Raw genomic sequence first — 21952 nt, 5'->3', positions numbered from 1 at the left:
TTTGGGTGAATTCCTCTCTTCTCAAAGTCTCCTGAATACCTCGAGATTCCTGTACCTGTTAGGAGGTGGCCTTCCTTATTACCTGAGAAAGTTGCTAGGAACCTAAGAGTTTACAGATTCTGAAGGGATCAGGTAGAGAGAAAAGATAAATGTTTCAATTCTACATACAGAGGTGTGATTTAAAGGTTTCTTTATATCTGGAAAACAGATTAAAAACAAATGATATTTCAGACAAAAAACAAAAATTATATAACCATACTCATAATTTCACTCAGTCTTATGTGACTAATCCTTGATCTTAATCTTCAGTTAACGGTTTTAATGAAGCCATCAGGTTTTCCATCAGAAGTCTTTAAGTTCTTACCCAGTTCAGTGGTATGATCTGAAAGTTATCAGAAACCTATAATTGTCCAAAAGTCCTTTCTGTGAATCTTCTTCAAGATGAAGCATTTTTGCAAGAACTTCAGAGTAAAATAATAACTGTCCATAAATGATAAAAGATTCAAAAAGTCAAGGTTAAAGACCTGATTACAATGCCAATTGACAAATAAACTTGGATACTGTTGTGACATACAACAGTTTAAGATAATTACTAGAATTATGACTGATAACATTTTACCAGTACATACCAGATTTTTAGGAGTTCTATATAATTTCTAGAATTTCTATATTAATAACATTTACCCATATGATATAACCTGAGAAGTATTATCACCACTCAAATTTGACAATGCTTCCCATGTAATTTAACATACCAAATAAGCCTAATTAGCTTAATATTCCTCTCTATAAGATGGAGAGAAAACAAATATTTTGAGGCATACCAGGTACCCTTTGGAAAACCTCAAAGTTAACTAGAGGTCCAGTGAACTTCATTTAGAATTTGATCTTTGGGACGTTTGTCAAAAATACCAAAAAGTTTCAAAATACCTGGTTAAATAGGATCATAGGTCACTGTGAAACAATACCCATTCATTTAAGCAAAGTGACAATAAAAGATTTCAAAGGTAATAAATCACTTAAAGGCAAAGAAAGTCACACAGTCTCTTACCAAAAGCAGCTCAATATTTTAGGAAAACTTTGTGCTCTTAGAGAGAAAACTAAATTCAGGTTTTATACACTTGACCTTTAAAAATCATTTTCTTAACTAAACTCAATCTTAGCCAATCCTGACCATGTACAAAACTCTTTTCTCAGTGTTCGTTTTCCTTAACCCTTTTACAACGTTCTGTATCCATATTATTTTGTCCCTTATTTTCTTTTCCATTCAGAAACAACCAGCTCTAAGACAAAACTACCCTTTTTTTTCCTTTGACAAAATGCATTTCCATTCCTTATGCCCTCTTTTAGTGAAAACATGCTTCCCATTTTCCTTGGATACTGAAATGTTTCCCTTATTATTTTAGTAGCTTTAGTTACACATATTATAATTCTTAACCTTAAAACATAGTTTCTAGCAAAAACTAAGTAAGCAATTATGAACTGTCTTTTCCGTTAGTATTCTTCAGATTGCCAAGCTTATAAATACTATTTATGGTTCTAGAAAACATTCTCTTTCTTACAGAAAATGTCTTAATGTGACATCAAATATATTAATAGTCCTAACTAACCTTAGTTTCTTTGAAAAAGGAAACCTGTGCTCAGTAATTAATGTCCCAATATCTTAGCTGGAAATGACCTGGGTATTTGATGGATTCCCATTATTTAAGTTAATTTAGCACAACTCTAAAGTTTCAAGTTACCAAAATCTGGAAAGAGTATTTTAGATAGACATCCCCAAAACACAGTTATTCCTAAAGAGTTAAAAGTTTCATCATATTGTTATTTTTTCTTGCTGAACAACTTTCTAACAAGAATAATAAAGTTTTATTTGATTTCTAGTATACCTAGGTACAATAAAAGTATTATACTTAATGTTGATGACTCTAAAGACATATTTGTATTAATTAAACCAACAAGCTTAAGCTAACTTTAATACCAGATATTAATTCAGTACTGAGTATTTCCTAGATCACATAAACCTGAATTTCATTCTGGCCAGGTTCTTTTGTATTTCTGAATATTTATATACGTGCTTAATTTCCTTTAAGCCAATTAAACAGAGCTCTTTTACAAATTAATTTTTGCAGTACCACACATCTACAACACACCTATGTAGACACGAAGAAGCACACAAACAGACACAGAGACCTCATAGTGCCCATTCCAAAATTTCAGCCAGGAATCAGGTGTAACAGTATAAAACTCTCAGTTATAAAAGAGGTTGAATTCAAATTGGGTTTCTGGCAGATGGAACAAATCAAGATCACCTATCTAGATTGCTAAAACCTTTTTCCTAGTATTTATGAGAAGACACTTAAGATTTCTATTTGTCATTAACAAGTCAAGTACCAAGTTATCTACCCTCCCTCAAGGCCAGAAAAAAAATTTTTTTTCTCTGTTTACAAGCCTCTTAAGATAAATAAGGGGACATTTTGGGAGTGGTAAAAAGATTGGTGGGCTTTGGATTATTTCTGGAGCCATGCCTCTGGTCCTATAAAGACTAGATTTGTAAAATAAGGACAGTTTTTTTGTTTGTTTTTGTTTTTTTTTCCTCAAAGAATTGGGTGGCCACCTCAGTGATTTCAAAGGATTGACATACCCCTTCCCCTATGTTGGAATGTCTTACTTTCCTTCATTTAGCTTAGGGAAGAAGCAGCAACCCCCCTCCCCAAAAAAAATTACTATCAGGCTCCAATTACCAGCTATGGTCAGTTTAGTCAGACCACTGGCTTCCCACCTCCCAACTTGGTAATCCTTTTTTTTTTTTTTAATTTATTTATTATTTTAGTTTTAATTATTTAGTTAGTTAGTTGCACCGGGTCTTAGTTGCGGCAGGTGGGCTCCTTAGTTGTGGCAGGTGGGCTCCTTAGCTGCAGCTCGAGGGCTCCTTAGTTGCAGCTTGAGGGCTCCTTAGTTGCGGCTCACTGGCTCCTTTAGTTGTGGCATGCAAACCCTTAGTTGCAGCATGCATGTGGGATCTAGTTCCCTGACCGGGGATTGAACCTGGGCCCCCTGCATTGGGAGCGCGGAGTCTTAACCACTGCGCCACCAGGAAAGTCCTGGTAATCTGTTTATAAACACTTTTAAGGATACTCCCTGGGTTTAAGAAATTATTTAAATAATTCCTGTGGCCCTCAGTTTGGCCTTTGATCTGAAGAGGCTTGCCTACAAGCCTCATGTAGTCCCATTCCTAAAGGTAACCATTTAATGGGGTCTTCTGAGTAGAAAGGCAATTCAGACAGAAGATTATTAGTAGATGGGAACAGTAGTTAAAGTTTTAAGTACCTTTTATATGATTAATCTTTTATTAACTTTCTACAACAAATCTTTCAATGAGGCTATTTTGAAATTTTGAAGCCTTTTGGGGCTTCTGTATACCAATTAAAATAGGTACAATATTTAAGATGAGAGCTCTCTAAAATTTTAACAATTTAGTAGACTTTCCCATTCAAAGGATCTAAGAAGCTAGCCCGACAAATATTTTTCCCTGCTAATATAATTTTAGAAAAGAGAAAAACTCTTACTGCTGTTGAAAAAAATCAGTTTGGGAGTGCCAGAAGAACCTGTCTCACCATTTCAGGGCCCAACATCCTTTAGTTCCGATTAAGAACTTGCAAGCATACATAAACCCAGCTGGTATTCCCATAGGTGACTGTCCATCTGGGAGCTGTTTGGCCTTTGAGGCACAATTTCCCATTATTTCCTAGCCTAATTCGGATGGGATATGAGATATGATCTGCACAACTTTCTGAGGACAGTGTGGTAGATCAAATATGTGCTGCTTCTGAGTCTAGCCCCAAGGAGTTAACCTTTGGTTGGTTTGACTCTTGTACATGGCTCAGTTTCTCCCTGTGACAGTCTAAAACCACCATGGGTGCTTAGAGCACTAGGTTATCAGCCTCTATTGTGCCCCGTTGGATGAGCAGTATTTACTTAATGGTTGTAGTGGATCTCCCTTATTCTTCAGAGCTGAATAATTCAGTCTCTCATTTCACTAGCAAAAACTTTGTTCAGAACATATATCAACTCATTTTTTTCAGTGTAAGCCAAATTTAACAAAAACCCAGCCACCTATGTTTCCCTGGGCCCCTTGTCCAGATCCCCGAAGTCCTGCCCAAGAACTGCACCAGTGCCCCTTAAGACTCCAAGCCTTAAGTGAAACAGCTCGAATAAAATTTCAGGATCATTACTCAAACAATGAGATCCAGATATTAGGAGAGCTCACCAGAACACCTGAGGAGTGCTGAGAAGCTGGTGGGGCTCAGTGGACCCATGCTTGGTACTGAGCACCAGTTCCGGGTGGGCTCCAGGTGTCCTCTAGTGGGTATCTCTGATATCCTGCCAGCTAAACCATGCATGTCAACAAAAATTAATCAGTCAATCTGAGAAAGAAATGGAAATTTTATTTGAGCCAAATTGAGGAGAATTGTTCTGCCCATTAGAAGTCAAAGCACAGTAATATAAGTTTTTTGAGACAGAGGGCGGTACATCAAATGACGTAATATTGACAGTTTACACAATCCAGTTTTACAGGAACAAGGTGGTAAGTCATGTGACCCCTTACAAGATGAAGAAAGAAGGTTATCTTTTAAGGAGTTGTTCTGTTGATGCTAGGAAAATGTTGCACCTTAGGATTGGGCTGGTATTCTTGGGGAAGATTTGGTCAGGATGCATAATGCAGGTATACAGTACAGGGTAGAGGGGAAAGAGGAGGCCAAAGGGCAGAGAAAATTTTTTTACGTTTAAATTTTTCTTGTCTTGCCATAAAGTATGAATTTTATTTCAAATCCCTGTAGTATCAAGTTATGTAATTCTTAAATAAACTAGGGCCTGTTTTTACACTTTTTTCCCCTTTTGGAGTTTTAAACCATCTATATTTACTTGTGTTCATACTACATTTGCATGGATTTTAGACACTAATTCAAAATATGACTTTGGTCCTTATCAAACGTTCATGATGTTCTAGTTATTGAATAAAGTTTAAATGTTTCTGTCATCTGTGGCCTCAGAAATTATAATCTTAAATCCGTGCCTTAAGATTTTACTAATGCGAGACACTGCTAGGCATGGGTGATATTGCAAGGAACAAGGTAAACAAGGGTCCCGCCTGAGGGCCTTAGCTGCGTATTGAATGGGAACACAGAGTAGTTAACAGGCAATTAGAATAATGTATGTTATGGAACACTTGAACACTGTGAAGATATTGAGTCAGGGATGGCTTCCAGATGCAACAATGTCTGAGCTAAAACCTTAAGAATGAGTGGCTGAGTATTTGTTAACCAGGTGAATAGCCTATAAAGTGTTTGCTTATAGGGGCTGAGAAGAAAGAAGACATTTGGAGACCAGAAGAAAAAGAGAGCAGTTAGCCGCAGGGTAACGCAAAGCACTTATCTGTGGAGGGTAGAGCCAATCAAAAGTGGGGAGTGGCAAGACTGTCTAGAACCAGTATCCTCAGGCAGTGGGTTTAAGTCATTCTTACTTCCTGCAGTGAGGAGAGTGGACTGAAGTTGACTGTTGTGACTGAGGGCTTGGAGACTTTTTCAGTATTACAGGTGAGAATTGAAGATAGCCTACATGGACAAATCAGATACTTGGAAGGTAGAATTGAAGGGTGTGGTGACTGAATGAGGGAAAAAGGAGGGATTCAAGAACAGGCCCAGGTTTCTGCCTTAGATAGATTGGTATGGAGATGAGGGAAAAACAGCTTTTAGACATGGTGCATCTGAGTTGAAACATTCACTTGACCACTCCATCTTATATATTATTAGATGTAAAGATCTAACACTTAGGAGAGAGATGGACAGGCTGTGAATTTGGGAATCATCAGACGATGACTGAAGTCACAGAAATGAGTAAGAATGCTGTGGAACCCTGAGGAGCAGTCACGTTTAAGGGGTAGACAGAGGAGGAGCCTGCCCTGGAACCCAAAGAACAGTGCTTACTTAGAGAGGAACTGGGAAATTAAGACTCCAGGGGAAGGATGGCTCCAAAGAGAGTCATTAACATAAGAAATGCTGCTAATAGGGCCAGTAGATAAAGACTATGAAGTGTCCCATAGATTCAGCAATAAATAGCTCTTTTCTTTGGTAAGCGTGATGAGGTAAAAGTGTTTCTTTAAGTTTTTTAATAAAGGAAAATTTATTCCAATTACTTTAGTTCTCCCTCAGATTTTTAACGCTGTAGTTCCCAATTGGTAAACTCCTGAGACTCTGATGTAATTGAATAGATTGAATGAGTATTACAATTTTTTAAAGTGTAGATGTGGTTATGATCAATAGAATTTTTAAATCATTAGAAAATATATTTGAGTTCAGAATAAATTTGGGGTATTTTATATTTTTCTCATATCAAGAGACCAAAGTGATACTGCTATCATTTAAGTGTCTGAAATGCTTTGGCTTTATAAAGGGAGTCCTGCAGGACTCTTTTTCATGATCCAGCTGGTCATTAGATGGTTATGTCAGGGAGGAATAAATTTTCCTCTACCCTTCTATGTTCTTCTGGCTCATCTAAGAATTAAATTGACATGAGACAGATTAACAGAAAATCAAAGTTTAGTAATATGTATATGTGGGATAGATCCAGGAAAACTGAGTAGTAACTCAACAAAATGACTGAAACCCTCACCTTAAATACCATCTTCAGCTAAAGACAAAAGAAGATGTGGGAGTAGTGGTTTGGAACTTAAAAGAGGTGTAAGACAATTCACATCAAGATGGGAATGCAAATGTTTGGTAAACAAATGTTTGCTGGGCCATGCGGAAACAGTGGGACACAGAGTAGGCTCTGGTCTCTAGACCCTGCTGAGTTTCCCCCATAACACCTAGCCAATATTCTTTGCAGATATCTCTAGTGATAGCTCTACTCCAGGAACAGACCCTCTATCTAAAATTTTTTTAGGCAGTGAGAGGGGAAGGTCAAAGTTTCTTCCTGAGTCTTTTGCGCCTTAATTGTTTTTAGCTCAAAATAATCCACATGACAAGGAGACATTTTTGGGTGGTACGTTTTGCTCCCCTGCAGTTATATTCACTTAATGGTAATTCATCAAGATGTGCACTGTTCTGTATGTGTGTTGTAGTTAAATTAAAAGTTGGTGGGGGGGGGTGTGGTTTGAAGTGACTTTTGAAGGATCCCCATAACTCTACAAGAACAACTACATTGAATCAAGATTTCTGATATGCCTGTGTGAACTGACAGGAGCATTACAGCATAGTTCGTCCCTCTCTTCTTGTGTGGCCCCAGGTTGTGGCAGCGCAGGGATGATGTTGCATCATACTTTTTAATGGAGTAGTGACAACTTCGGATTTATTCCAGACAGACCCGCAATTGTTCACGTGTCTTATTTTGTATATTTAAAAATTGGGGGAACTTAAACCCAAGCCTGCCTTTTCAGCCTTCAGTTTGATCTCAGGTGGCCTCGGCTTGCAGAGGCTTGAAGCAGGGTTTCGGTTCCTGGCCAGAGATTGAGGTTGGGTTACGGTGGTGAGAGCACCAAATCCTAGCCACTAGACCAGTGGTCAGTGACAAGGCCCTGGCTCTTCAGCTTTGCAGAAAAGAATTCCCACAAAGACGGAAAGTAGTGAAACAAAGTGTTTATTAGGAGGAAGAAAAGAGTACAGTACGTGTGGATAGACACACGGGCAGACTCGGAGAGTCACGCCCTTGTGGTAGTTTGAATCACTTATATGGGGCGTTTCTTCCTGGTTTCCTTTGGCCAATCATCTTGCTTTGCCTGGTTCGGAGTCCGTATTTGGTATATCTCAGGATCCTCCCACGTGTGCACACGCACCTCCTAGCCAAGATGGATTCCACTGAAGAGGCCTATGGGTAGCTAGCATCACTTACTATGCGGTGGCGCCCCCTCGCTTTTTGACCTCCAAGGAGCCTTTCTGTGCATGTGTAGTCGGGAAGGTCTCCTGACTTCAAGAATGAGAAATATGTGTTCTCTTATCTTCTATCTGGGCAGGGCCCAGCCTCCTCCTCCTATTTTCATCATAGAGTATCCACAGAGAACGAACTCCAGCTGTTTGCCCCAGGGGCCCATCTGTCTCCTGCCTCAAGTTTAATAGTAATATGAAGCTGTTGCAGAGAGGGATATTTCCCCCTCTGCCCCTCTTGAGTTCTTGTGGCTGGACTAATAATAAAATTGACACAAGATAGATTAACAGGAGAAAAACAAATTTTAAGTCATGTGTGTGTGGGTCCCACAGAAATGGGACCAAAGCAGTGGCCAAAGCAGGCAGCTTTTATACTCTTTCAACAAAGAAACAACAAAGTTGTGAGGGCAAAGAAGCTTAGGTTTGGGGTGCCCGATTAGTGAAGAGTCTAAACAGAGTTTGGACTTGGAGTAGTAAATTTAAAATGTAACAAGATTTGTTTATATAGGCTTCCGCTTCTCAGACCAGATTCCCTATCTTTGGCAATAATGGTGTCCTACCTCCAGGTGCAGGGAATACACATTTCACGTGAGATTCGTTTCCTGCTTTCAGGGAGACGGGAGTGTCAGTGTCCCTCTTGCACTGGCCATTTCTTAAGTAACTTTAATTCAAAATAATCAATATGCCACTGAGGCACATTTTGGGGGAGCCTACTCTGGGCCCCAGCAAAGCTGTTGTTCCACTTATAGTCCACTTAAATTTGTTTTATCACAGCAAGATACATATCTTGCTTGTTTCCATTTTGCTATTATTCTTTATATTTTTATCTTCTGATACAGCTGAGGTTCTACTTGCATTAGAACTACTTGGAGGACTTATTAAACATGCATATTCCTGGCTCCACCCAAGACCTACTGAAAAGTAATTTCTGCGAATGCGGGCCTGGGAATTTTCATTTTAACAGGTTCCCCAGGCAGTTCCCCAAGTGATTGAGAACCACTGCTCTACCATTCTAAGCAGGCTTTCAAGCATCGGTTCACCTTTTCCTTCTCTGTGATGTTATTGTCTTTGCTTAGGAAGGTTCCCCTCAGAAGCCCTAGCTGTACTTCTCATTGGCTATAGATCTGCAACTTTGTTCTTAAAACCTTCCTGCAATTTTATATGGTTTCTGTGGACAAGTCCTCAAGTCACAGGTATTCAACTCTGCCACTGTACCATGAAAGCAGGTATAAACAATACATGAATGAACATGATTATATTCCAGTAAAGCTTTATTTTAAATTCATATAATTCCCACGTCATGAATTTTTTTTTTCCTTTTTCCTTTTTTTTTTTTTTTTTTGGCCATGCCACTCAGCTTGTGGGATCTTGGTTCCCTGACCAGGTATTGAACCTGGGCCCTCAGCAGTGAAAGCACAGAGTCCTAACCACTGGACCCCCAGGGAATTCCCCATAAAATGTTGTTATTGTTTCCCAGCCATTTAAAAATGAAATTCTGAGCTTAAAGGCCATTCTGAAAGTAGGCAGCAGACTAGAATTGACCCACGGGCCATAGTTCACCAACCCCCTGCTCTAGATTGTTGCCCTAACACAGTGTCGGTCAATATACAGTAAATATTTGAGTACCGAGTGAGTGAATTAATTGTAACACTCTGTGCACTGATTTGCACAGAGCATATGTTGTTCATCTTTGTGATAATATTACCTAGTGTACTAACTGGTTCAGAAATGTTTGTCAGCTCACTTTTCAACTTTCTCCTAGAGTTAATGCCAGGGTTATCAGTGTTTTCTGTTTTCTTGAATCAACAGCTTTTTTTTTTCCTGTATGTCTGAATAGGAAGGCCCAAACAGTTTGATTAATGAGGAAGAGTTCTTTGATGCTGTTGAAGCTGCTCTTGACAGACAAGATAAAATAGAAGAACAGGTATGTATATTATTAAAAATTATTAAAAATCCTTGATGTATTTATTCATATAAATAGAATTTGAAATCATGATCCTAATAACCTAAAAATGAACTCTTGTCTACAGTGAGACACAAATGTAGAAGAATCTTTATAAGTCACTTTATTGACCAATTTCCAAGCAATAGAAAGAAGACTAATGATTGTTTAAAGCAAGCATGCATAATTAACATGAAATTAAATGGAAATATTCTGCCTGTTCCCCTTGAAGTGTCCAACCTTATTATCATTCTATTAGTACAAAGCATTTATTTGCTCTGAGTAAAACAGTCTCTTTGAATTTCTCTTCACCAGCAAGTGCCATATGAATTCAAAAGGAAGATGACCAAGAATTTATTTTTCTTCTATGTTAGTACCATTCAGTTTTTATTATTAACTCATTTATTGCTTTCACTACCTTCACCTTAATTACTTCCTCACTTTTAACTTTGCTCAGTGTTTTTTCATCATTAAATTCACAGCAGTTATACCCAGCTCCTTCTGTGGAAATTGAAGGAAGGCATTTCTAAAATCCTTTAACTCTAGTTTCAAGATTAATTTGATCCTTTACCTTTAATTCTGCAACAATGCAGTTACCATATATTACCACTAGACAGTACTTAAAGATGAATTTTAGTTATTCTTCTCAAGACTTTAAGCATCTTGCAAATAAATCATATGTGTATCAGTTTTATACTACAAATTAACTTGCATAGAAAAATTGGCTTGTTTATTCCCTCTGATTGCTAAGACAGTCATGGCTGTTATGCCCATTTACTGATCTATCTATCCGAGGGTAAGTCATCTGCAATAGTGGCTGTTTGCTTTTCTTGTTTATATTTCCCTGTTTTTTTATCAGTGATGATAAGTTTGTCACATTAATTTATAAAAGCTTATTGCACATTTTTAATACCCAAAAGATGCTACACAGCACTCAATAGAACTTCCAGTTCCTAAATAAGTTCTAATTTTGGATGCCAAAAATATCTGAAATAGCAGCATTGTATTTGGTTTTTTAGGGTGTTTTGGGTGTTTTTTTTTTTTCCCTTCACTGTGTTTTCGCTTTTGTTCTAATCTAAGATGTGTTATTTCATGAAGAATAGCAAACTGTGAGGTCAAGACAAGTTAGTCTTAGTTTTGCCACTAACTGTGTAGCTCTAAACGTATCACTTAAATTCTCTGGGCCTTGGTTTTCTAATCTGTGAAACAAGGAGTTGGACAAGATGATTCAGATCATCCCTTCTGCCTCTAAAATGCTCCTCCACTGAGTATCAATATGGTGGTTGAGTTGGAGTTGAAGAGAATCAATAAAAACTTCTGTATGCTTTAGAAAAAAGAAATATTCACGGGACGATCAACTCATTTAATATCAGTCTATTCCTGACACTCCAGTAGATAAAAACAAGTCATTAAACAGACCATGATTTTCTTTGCCTGAGAGCCACACACGTTGATATGACAAAGATAATCACACACACAACACAGCATAGTTTCTGGTACAGTATATTTAGTAAATATTTATTGAATAAGTGAGAAGAAACTAAGCAAGCTGAGAAGGAGGAAAGAGGTTAAGTGGCAGCTTAACAAGAGTGAGGTGATGGGATGAAGGCAGAATACCTTCATGGAAAGGAGACAAAGATATACATGATATGTTCTTTTGAACATAACTGAAGCAAACAATGATTATTGGTTCAAATGATACAGGCCTGCAGGGCCCTGATGATGTGGAATGATTGGAATAATTTGGCCAGAGTTTGGATAAGAAAATTATTTTGGTAACAGTGTTAAGGTTGATTCATGGTAAATGGTGCCATGCTGGTATTGGAAATTCTGACTGAGAGCAAAAATAAAAGAACTAATCCTTGGTCTAAGGTAGTATCTATGGAATCCAAAAGAAGAAAATTGGGATACATGAAGTGTCAAGATTTGGCAAGGCTTGTATCTTTAGAGTAACTTCATAATTCAAATATTTATAAGTACTAAAGTGTTCAGTAATTAAATGTTATATTATCCATTCTTAAGCTGCAAAATACACTTCAAAACCTTCCCATTTAACATTATATGTTTTCTTAGTCACAGAGTGAAAAGGTCAGGTTACATTGGCCTACATCAATGCCATCTGGAGATGCCTTTTCTTCTGTGGGGACTCATAGATTTGTCCAAAAGGTAAGCTAATGTCACAGTTTACTAAAAGTATATGATATATTTTTCTTCACTGTTGACGAAACTATCCTGTTATATAAAGTCTTCTTCCTTTTCTTGAATTTAAGTAATGAGATTTTTTGGTATTACATGTTTTCTTCCATATACATCCTCCAGAACTGTTAGAAATCTTACTTCTGAACATAATGTTCTTTCTTTTTTATTTAAGGGGGAAAGAAGGGTGGGGGAATAGGGAGTGGCTTGTCCAAAATAGTTAACCAGAAGCGTAGCCAGTGATATTAGATCTCTTTTTCCTTTGGGGTTAAGTGGTATTATTTTGTATTATTGGAAGCACTGCATTCGATTTTGGAGCATAACACATAATAGGTGCATGAAGTCAGCACTTGCTGCTGAGCTTGTTTCATATAGTGCTTTGTTCTCTCTTTCTTTATCTTGTGTTTGGAAGTTGGTACTGAATGCTCTGTTGTGCCTTTGTTCTGATTACTTGGTTTTTTCTTTGTCTGTCTCTGGTAGCCCTATAGTCGCTCTTCCTCCATGTCTTCCATTGATCTAGTCAGTGCCTCTGACGATGTTCACAGATTCAGCTCCCAGGTACTGTATGAATGTATAGAGTGGACTTGAGTCTTTCTGTGCTATATTTCAGCCTGCTTTCCCAGTTCCTAGAAATCTTTTGGTTAGGCCACTTGTTTTGGTTTTGAATTTTAAATAGTAACATCAAGCATTTAAAAAAGCCTTCCTTATCTGCTAAATAGTTCTCTGTCAGGCTTGCATGTGCCCTTTGTATCCTGTATTGTGAATAGCTTGGAATTTCGCCATATAGGAGATACTCCTGAAAGATTTCAAATTGAATTGAAACGAGTAGAAGGTACCTGGTTTTTAACTATCCTGTGATATCTGTTTCTTCAGACAGGATTCAGCAACTTTTGTGGACATGGTCTATAGGATATGTTATAGCATTAAAGCAGGTTTCAAGCCTTACTTCTAAACTAATTTAAAATACCTCATAATGTATTCAACAGGGAAATAATTTTTTAAATAAAATTTGTCTCATTACCATTATACTAAGTTTCATTGAACAGGTTGCGTTTTGCTTTGGCAAATTACCCCTGGAAATGAGTATTCCAGTCCATATGATAAATCTGTGGAAATTGATTTTAAATTATTTAGTATCAGCACGGGTTAGGAATTTAGGACAGGAAGCTGGATGCTTGCAATCCTTGCCCTCATAATAAAATCAAAAGTATCAATGGAGGAATATTTTTTTAGCATCAGCATTAGGTTAAAAAATTTTTTTTAATCTTCACATATTTGCCATTCAACTTTGTATTTTTATGGTGTTTGCATTTTATTGGATTGCAATATGTCATAGTATGTTAAGAACCTGAGCTCTATAGTCAAAATGACCAAGTTTAAATCCGGTTTCCTGCATGATGTTTGACAGCTTTTCTAACTCCTCTGTGCTTTGCTTCTGTCATCTAGCTAGGAACGTGATAGAGCTAGAACCTAGCATGTAGTAAGTGCTCAGTAAGTGAGCTTTTATCATTATAATATTATTTCTTTGAGCTAATCAAAATTATCTACATTATTTTTTCTCTATCAGAGTGTTCCAATAAAAAAAATTTTTAAGTCAGTTTAAAAGAGGCATACAAATAAAATTTACATTAGTTTTCAACTATGTAATAAAGAAGAAAATTAAGTTTAAGACTCAAATTTTTTTCTGACTTTTGTAGCTTTTTTTTTCCTTGAACATTTTTGAGAAAGAGATGGATCAGTTCCTCATCAGAAATTACCCTTAGCCAGATTTATTACAATATTTCTTACCTATTGCTCATTCATTTATGTATGCTTTTAAAATAGTGACTTATATTCACAATAAATCATTGACCAAACTAGATTATACTGGGAGACTTCGGTTTATTCTTAATTAAACTCCACCTTGAATTAAAATAATAAATTAACAGACTAAAAGACATCAGTACTGGTCACCATTTTCCCTTAAAATATGGAAATACACAGGCTATAAATTTAAAAAAATGTAATGGGAGCAAAAAAAGAATTTGAGCCGCTGATAGGTGCCTAAGAATGAGGGCTTCAGAACCCAGACCTGGGCCTTAGCTATAGAGATATATAAAACAGCTGAAAGCCTTCGAATACAGGTGAAATATCACTGAGAAGCAGGTGTGCAGATTTTTCTAAGACTGTCAAATTGTAGCTTCTTTACCTAATTTTTTGTGTAACTTTTTTGTATAAGTTGAGAATAATCTTTCTAGTATTTTTTTTTCTAATGTATGATGCTCGTTATTGATCCGACTCTGTTTTTAAACTTTTGATTATTCTACTGTTTTATATTCCAGAAGAGGAAATGAAGGAAGACAACATTGAGGTCTTCAAGTATTTATTTTCCTTGCTAACGTATTTGTTGTCATTAGCAGACTTGGGCTCTGGCAATTAACTATTGATTAATTTGGCTTTGCTATCTACATATAAGTCTTGGCTCATGACTGTTTTGTTCTTGTTGAAATAATGGTCATAGTCCTGCTTGAGTAGGATACTTAAATGTAGAACTGAGAGATGCCCTGAAAATAACTTCAAATAAAATATGTGACTCTACTAGGAAATTAGTAGCAACACATGAATCTGTATCTGTCTGATGGACAGATGTTGGAAATGAAGTAGCTCTCAATGAAAGTGTATAGAAAGTAGGAAAGACTTAGATTTATAAATGGATCTTCTTGGCCACATTTATTTCTATAACAGTTACCACCTAAAGATGTCACCTCAGAAATCAAAGGGAAATAAAAAGCATCCTTAGTTGGGGGAAAGAAAAAAAGAAAATCAAAGGGTGGGTAGTACATCTGTGGGTTAATATATGATGAGCATCACCATTGCAAAAACAGTTCTGCGTAAAGCTTTTCCCCACTTTTGTCCATAGTAACATCATTGTTGTGGTAACTATTTATTTTACCCCTCCCTTTTTTTATTGTATCAATATAAGTAATAGAATGCTAATTTAGCAGAACTAGAAAGTAAATAAAATGAAATTACTAGATAACTATTAATATTCTTATGCATATCCTTTTTCCACATATGTGTAAATTAAATAAAATCAGTCACATATTGATAATTACACACACCTTAGTAATTGTTTTTTTTCTACCAAAGTAGGTAATTCTATATATACTGTTTTGTAACTAGCTGTTTTGTTTTTTTAAAGCACACATATAATTAGGCCCATCTTCCCATCAGTAAATATAGGTCTAGATCTCCTTGTCTATTGTATGGATATGCATACTAGATTTACCTACTCACCTAATATTGAACATTTAGTTTATTTTCAGTTAGTCTCTATTATTTAATAAATAGTGCTACATGGGCATCCTTGCATATACAGCATCCTTGCATGTACATCTTTGTACACTTATCCAATTATTTCCTTAGAATATATTTCTAGAAGTAGAATTTTTAGGACAAAGGCCATGCACACACCCAAGTTTTTTATTCTTATTGCCAAACTGTTCATTAGAAAAGTTGAACCAGCTACACCCCCAGATCAGTGTTCTTTTGCTATACTGACACTGAATATTATTATTCAGTAAATATTTGCCAATCTGATAGAATAAAAGTGTTATTTTTCTTCTTGGCTATTTGCATTTTTCAGTGAATTGGCTATTCATGTCCTTGACCATTTTTCTTTTGGGTTAACAGTAAACTGTTAATTTGTTATTAATAAATTATTGTATCCAACAGATCCCTTTATGACTGTAACAATAAGCATAGTTGTATTCCTTTCACATGGGTAAGAGAAAGAGATCCAAGCTCTGTTTGAGCCCTTCTGAGACTTCTGTTCAATACAATTTTGTTGTACCATCAAAGGACAATTTTCTTTTAAAGTTTCTATATTAATAATGTTAGAAAGGTCCAATTAGATCTAGCCTCCTAAAATGGCATACTGAGTGATTCAAATGTGAAGTGAAAGAAAAAGTAGGAATTGGAGTGCCATCACCTCTATTTCAAATCTGTTTTGTCTTCAGTTTTTTCATAGTTAATTTATTATGAAGACTGTATGTAAGGTGCAAAAAAATCAAGGGCATGATTCCTGAAATTATGCTTAGTGTAAAATTCAGCCTTTTTTTTTTAAGTGATAGATGTTTCTAGTAACATTATTTTCTAGTATATCAAATTTTGAACCTAATAAGGTAGAAAATTTGGCATACGTTTATTCTTGTCATCCAATTAATGGTCCCTAGTTTCCCACTTATTTTTGATACAGAGTCGTAACTGAAAACAGTAAATGGAGCATCTTTAGGTTTATATCTGAAATGTGAGTGTGGTCACATGTGCCCAGGTCATTGCCCCTATAGTAACATTGGCTACTGCATATTTTAACATAAAATTCATAATAGTGAAATTTTACCAGTATCATCTTTCTTTTTAACCTTAATGTTATTACCTCGGGGAATATACCATAATGGATAAAGATTCCTTGATGAAGGCTTTGCAGACATGGTTAGTACAGTAATTGGGTACTTCGATAGTTTCGTTAATTTCCTAGGAGCACAGTACTGAATACATCTTGTTTGTTTCTCTGTTGGACTTTTTCAAGCCCTCTTAAGGAAGTAAATGAGGACAAAAGACTGAAAACTTTTCCATAGATGCAGTGGTAACTATTCTTTCATCTATCTAGCAAGACAATGTTGAATGCATTTACTGTACATTGTTTCAAACTTAAGTTACCTTCTCTCAATTTATATTTGTGGAATCTGGTTTCTTTTGCACCGAAACATAAATCAAAAACACCTTCTCATTTTTCAAACATTTGAAATAACTAATTTAGGAATAATCTCCTAAACAGAAACACAATTACCTGCAATATTTTTCAACGAAAGAGCTTAATGGCACTAAAGTTTTTTTTAAACAGAACTCTCTTTGTTTTTTAGCAGAATAAAATCCTTAACATTCTTCTTTTCACAAGTAATCCATTTAAAGTAGGGCCTATTTGGGGGAAACATTTCTTTCTACCTCTAATCTCATAATAAATATGGGTGTTCTTAACTCCCAGTGTCGTACCTAAAAGGTACATACGTATTCAGATCTGAAGATTTTTTAAGATCTTGGGATCTAAAAATCAAAAAAGAATTTTTTCGCAATCATGATGTGATACAGACAAATGAATCAAGCCAGCGCTACTGTTGAGGCTTTATTTATGCATACTAACTGGGACTTCCTTTGTTCTTCCTCTTTTGGTAATAAAATACGTTTTGTATGTATCATTTGTAACTTGGAGTCCTACATTAGTCATCTGTACCCTCTCAAAGCAGATTTCAAAATTTTAGAGGCACAAAGGTTTTTTCCAGTCAGCCTCTGAAGTTATGTTACTTAGGAATAAATCTTTAAATTGAAGTATATAATATGCATATTTTTCAACTCTTTTCTGCCTTCTCTTAATAATATTACTAGGTAAAACAAAATTATGAGTAAAAGTTTAGAAAATAGAACTCAGAAACCAAGTGTCTATGCATAGATGGTAAAGGTGCCAGTTCCTTCAGAGATGATCTTTCTGTCACTTCACTTCAGTTCTGTTTAAAAATATGTTTCATACTAGGAAGGTTACCAAAGAACACTTAAATGAAATCTTACCAATAAATCTGATTGAGGATTCTGGGAGTGTGAACTGTTTGACCTTATTTGCTTATAAAAGATGGGTAGGGGTAATCTGATAGTTAAAAGCAGAGGTTGCAATTTAAATTTAGTAAAAGAAATTTAGTAAGAAATTTAGTTAGAAATTTAGAAAGAATGAACTATTAATAAAAGGTGATAATTTGCAAATCTTTGCGTGTATGATTATTAGCATTGTCCCTAAAAGAGTTTAGAACAATGAAATTGGAATCAAATATATAGAGGGATTGGTTATTTTTTAAGTTGGCTTATATTCATGATAAAAGAGGAGCTTATCAGCAAAATAACGAAAATCTTCTTACCTTTTTGTAGAGAAATCTTGACAAATAACGAGCTTTCTAGTATCTCTATATAGTCTTAAACATAGGAACACTGGACTAGGTCATCTCTTTGCGCCCCTCTTACCCTTAATGTTCCATGATTTTATGCTTTAAGACATTATCTCCGTAAGGATGCATTTTATGATAAAGGAAGGAATAATTATTTTTTTGGTCACTTGATGCAGGTTAGGCCAATATGTTATTAGAGTGAAGCACCTTCCTTCCCCGCATTTCTCCTTCCTGTCATTAACCTGGATATGATATCTGGAATGTGGACTAAAACTCTTCAACACTATATAAAACCTACTAACCTTTGTGCATTTGGTCACTTAGCTTTCTAAGAACATCATTTCTGAACTGAAGTAAACTGAATACCATTCTGTTTTAGAGATTATGACATAGCTATTAATTGGAGGAGGATTCTTATGGCTCTATTTTTCTTTTTAAGGTTGAAGAGATGGTGCAGAACCACATGACTTACTCATTACAGGATGTAGGTGGAGATGCCAATTGGCAGTTGGTTGTAGAAGAAGGAGAAATGAAGGTAATTCCCAGTGTATTGTTGTAGGTTGCTAATTGCAGCCCTGTTGCAATCATACTATATTATTACTACTGATATAAGTAAGATAGCATTTAAAAATTTCTTTTAAATAAATTATTACATGTGATCAAAGAAGCACTAAATATTGAGAAATAAAATGTCCTTTTGCTTCCCTGGTTTAGCTTTTACATAATTTCTTTATGATCGTAATATGAATCTGTGCACAGGTGATTCTGTTTTACCTAGGCCATGGAGAAAATAGTTTGGGGGTTTCAATATGAACAGGTCATAATTAGCTGATGGCTCTCTCTTCGGATATTTCTCTCTCTTTTTTAATATACCAAATGTTGTGCCCAGATGTCACTTTTTTCCCTCTTTGGTCTGTACCTCACTTCTTGGTCTTTCTCTCACTGCATCTTTTTTTGATATTTGGACATTGGTTAGCTAATCTTGCTCACATCCCTAAACACAGAAGACATTAAGAGCAAGGAACAAGAGATTGAGAGCTGGGTTGAAAAGCAGCAGCAGCAGCATTGAACTTTGGATTACTTCATGCCCAAGGTGCTATACTAACAATAAAGAGAAGTTTAATAAGACTCCCTCCAAGCTGAAACTTTGGTTGGAGAAAGAGGATATTGACATCTAAAAGATTACTTAGCTCCACTGGATAACAGTGAGTGAAAAGTACAGGTGAATAGTGGAGAAAAATTGGAAAAGAAAGAGATCTCTGATTTGAGACAGATTGTATTACACTGAGGAGCATTTGAACTATGTCTAGAAATGGAAACAAGGCTATGACAAAGGTGAGGTGAGGGCATTTTAGAAAAGAAATATAACATGAGCAAAAACTTCAAAGCAAATTTTGTATTCAGGAGTTTTGTATAGACTTTTGACCAGAATTATTCTAGCAGATGAGATACAATATTAGATGTTGGAATTTCCTCTCCTCCTGAATACAGAAGAAATTAAGAAATAAGATAGAGGAGATAGGCAAATGAGATACCAAAATGTTAGTTATAATTCTAATAAGCTGATTGGAGAACATGAAGACTAGCTGCCATGAGGTCTTGCTAATATGTTACCCCAGAATTAAACATAGTATTTTTTTTTAATATTTTATTTATTTATTTTTGGCTGTGTCCGGTCTTAGTTGCGGCACATGGGATCTTTGTTGCAGCACGTGGGATCTTTCATTGCGGTGCACGGGCTTCTCTCTAGTTGTGGCATACGGGCTCTAGAGCACGTGGGCTCTGTAGTTGCGGCACATGGGCTCTCTAGTTGAAGCTTGGGGGCTCAGTAGTTACAGCGCACGGCATGTGGGATCTTAGTTCCCCACCAGGGATCGAACCCATGTCCCCTGCATTGGAAGGCGGATTCTTAACCACTGGACCACCAGGGAAGTCCCCTAAACATAATATTTCTGACATACCTGGATAGTCCCAGGCCTTCCCCCACAAGAGCAAGCCCCAAAAGCAGACCAGCATACATCCTGTCCACAGGAGAAGGGGTTGAGCCAGGCCTGCCTAGTCTTCCTTCTGTGCTCACCATTCAGATGTCCCCATTTCCCCCCAAGGAGGAGGAAGTGAAAGGGTGAAGAGAAACCAGGAATGATAGTCTAGATGATGGTCTTCCACGTGGAGTGAGTGGTAGAGAAAAAGTTCTCCTACAACTTTAGAGAGAGAAAAATTGGGGCTGGATTATGGGGAATATAAAATAGCCCACTAAACAGAATTTTCTGTTGTCTGTAGCAGTAGGCTAGCCATTGTACACAAAGTAACAGTTTTGGTGGACTAGGCTGATAGGGATGAAACTAGAGACCAAGAAAACCACTTCAGAGAGTCAGGTATGAGGTCATGAAAGCTTACGTAAAAAAGGCATCCAGGGCTTCCCTGGTGTCACAGTGGTTAAGAATCCGCCTGCCAATGCAGGGGACACGGGTTCGAGCCCTGGTCCAGGAAGATCCCACATGCCCCGGAGCAACTAAGCCCATGCGCCACAACTACTGAGCCCACGCTCCACAACAAGAGAAGCCACGACAATGAGAAGCCCACGCACTGCAACAAAGAGTAGCCCCCGTTCGCCACAGCTAGAGAAAGCCCGCACACAGCAACAAAGACCCAACGCAGCCAAAAATAAAATAAATAAAATAAAAATTAAAAAAAAAAAAAGGTATCCAATAGTAGAAAAGTCAAGCTTTTGGATGTCTTATAGAAGATTAGTAATAAGCTTAATAGCTACGTGAAATGTGAGGGAAGGAATCAAAAGTCTAGAGTTCCCAGTCTCCATGACTGGGAAAATATCAGTCCCAATAACGTGAATAAGTATGTAAGGGAAGGTACTTTGGAGAGAGAGATTGTAAAAGAAAAATAATGTGAAATGCCTAGCAGTGTTTGGCACCATAGGCACTCCATAAATTGAGAGCTGGTTTTCCCTGTGATAACATGTTTGTTCATTTTTCAAAAGAACTTATTACAGAGCCGCCTAAAGTAGCAAACCCTCTATAATTTTGAAGTAATTAATTTTGTTCAGCAGTTTATGTATACAGTCTCAGTATTTAAAGCAAGGTAGACCTTTAGGTATGCAGCCTCAGTATTTAAAAGCAAGATATCATTGATCTTTAAGCGATTTTAGCTTTCCATCATTGGTTCAACAAATAATTGAGTGCCTACTGTGTTTCAGATACTGTTCTAGATGGTGGGGATACAGCATTGAACAGAGCTGCCTTAAGTCACTGTCCCTAAGGAGATTATGTTCCAACTAGCTTTATTTGGCCTTCTTAGCCAAGTTAAATGGTCTTTGAGAATGTTCAGTAAATAATGCCTAATTTAAATTGATATATTTACTCTTTCAACAACTCACAGTAATTTAGTCATTCATCATATATGCATATGTTTCATAGTTGGTGTTTACCTTGGATTTCTAGTTTTAAATATTTTTATGTGGTAATAATTTGAAATTTTAAACTTTTTGGCAGAATATTTATGTTCCATAAGTATATTTTCTTTTTTTTTTTTAATAAGTATATTTTCATACATAAAATTCTAAAAAGCACCTAATTGGAAAACATGATTTCAAGTTTGTAGTTTTGGGGTTGGATTTTTTTTTTTAACATGTTTCGGTTCTTTTTTTTTTTTTAAATTCCAGTCTGAGTCCAAAGGCCACCAAAGCCGGTTTCTGCTTTCCTGGAGCACCGTCTTCGGCCCCAAAGCCTGCTTTCTGTTTAGTTAAGCGAGGAGGCATTAGACTCTGTTTGGGTTCTTTTGATTTTTTTTTTTTTAACATCTTTATTGAAGTATAATTGCTTTACAATGGTGTGTTAGTTTCTGCTTTATAACAAAGTGAATCAGCTATACATATACATATATCCCCATATCTCCTCCCTCTTGTGTCT

At 36.4% G+C, this 21952-nt stretch overlaps 1 protein-coding gene across 3 annotated transcripts in view; it reads left to right on the top strand.

Moving 5' to 3' along the window:
- CERT1 (ceramide transporter 1) overlaps positions 1-21952 on the top strand; it is a 127820-nt gene that overhangs the window by 88893 nt on the left and 16975 nt on the right. For 2 of the 3 annotated variants that reach the window (XM_068535529.1, XM_068535528.1), the window contains 4 exons: positions 9757-9843; positions 11935-12027; positions 12538-12615; positions 18469-18564. In XM_068535529.1, coding sequence (XP_068391630.1) covers positions 9757-9843; positions 11935-12027; positions 12538-12615; positions 18469-18564 — 354 coding nt within the window. The remainder of the gene's footprint in view (positions 1-9756; positions 9844-11934; positions 12028-12537; positions 12616-18468; positions 18565-21952) is intronic. The other variant, XM_068535527.1, reaches the window with a different exon arrangement.

Source organism: Eschrichtius robustus, chromosome 2, assembly GCF_028021215.1.
Source record: "Eschrichtius robustus isolate mEscRob2 chromosome 2, mEscRob2.pri, whole genome shotgun sequence".
NCBI classification, from domain to species: Eukaryota; Metazoa; Chordata; class Mammalia; order Artiodactyla; family Eschrichtiidae; genus Eschrichtius; species Eschrichtius robustus.
Note: the sequence above shows the minus strand (reverse complement) of the source record. Positions and strands in the feature narration are given on the sequence as shown.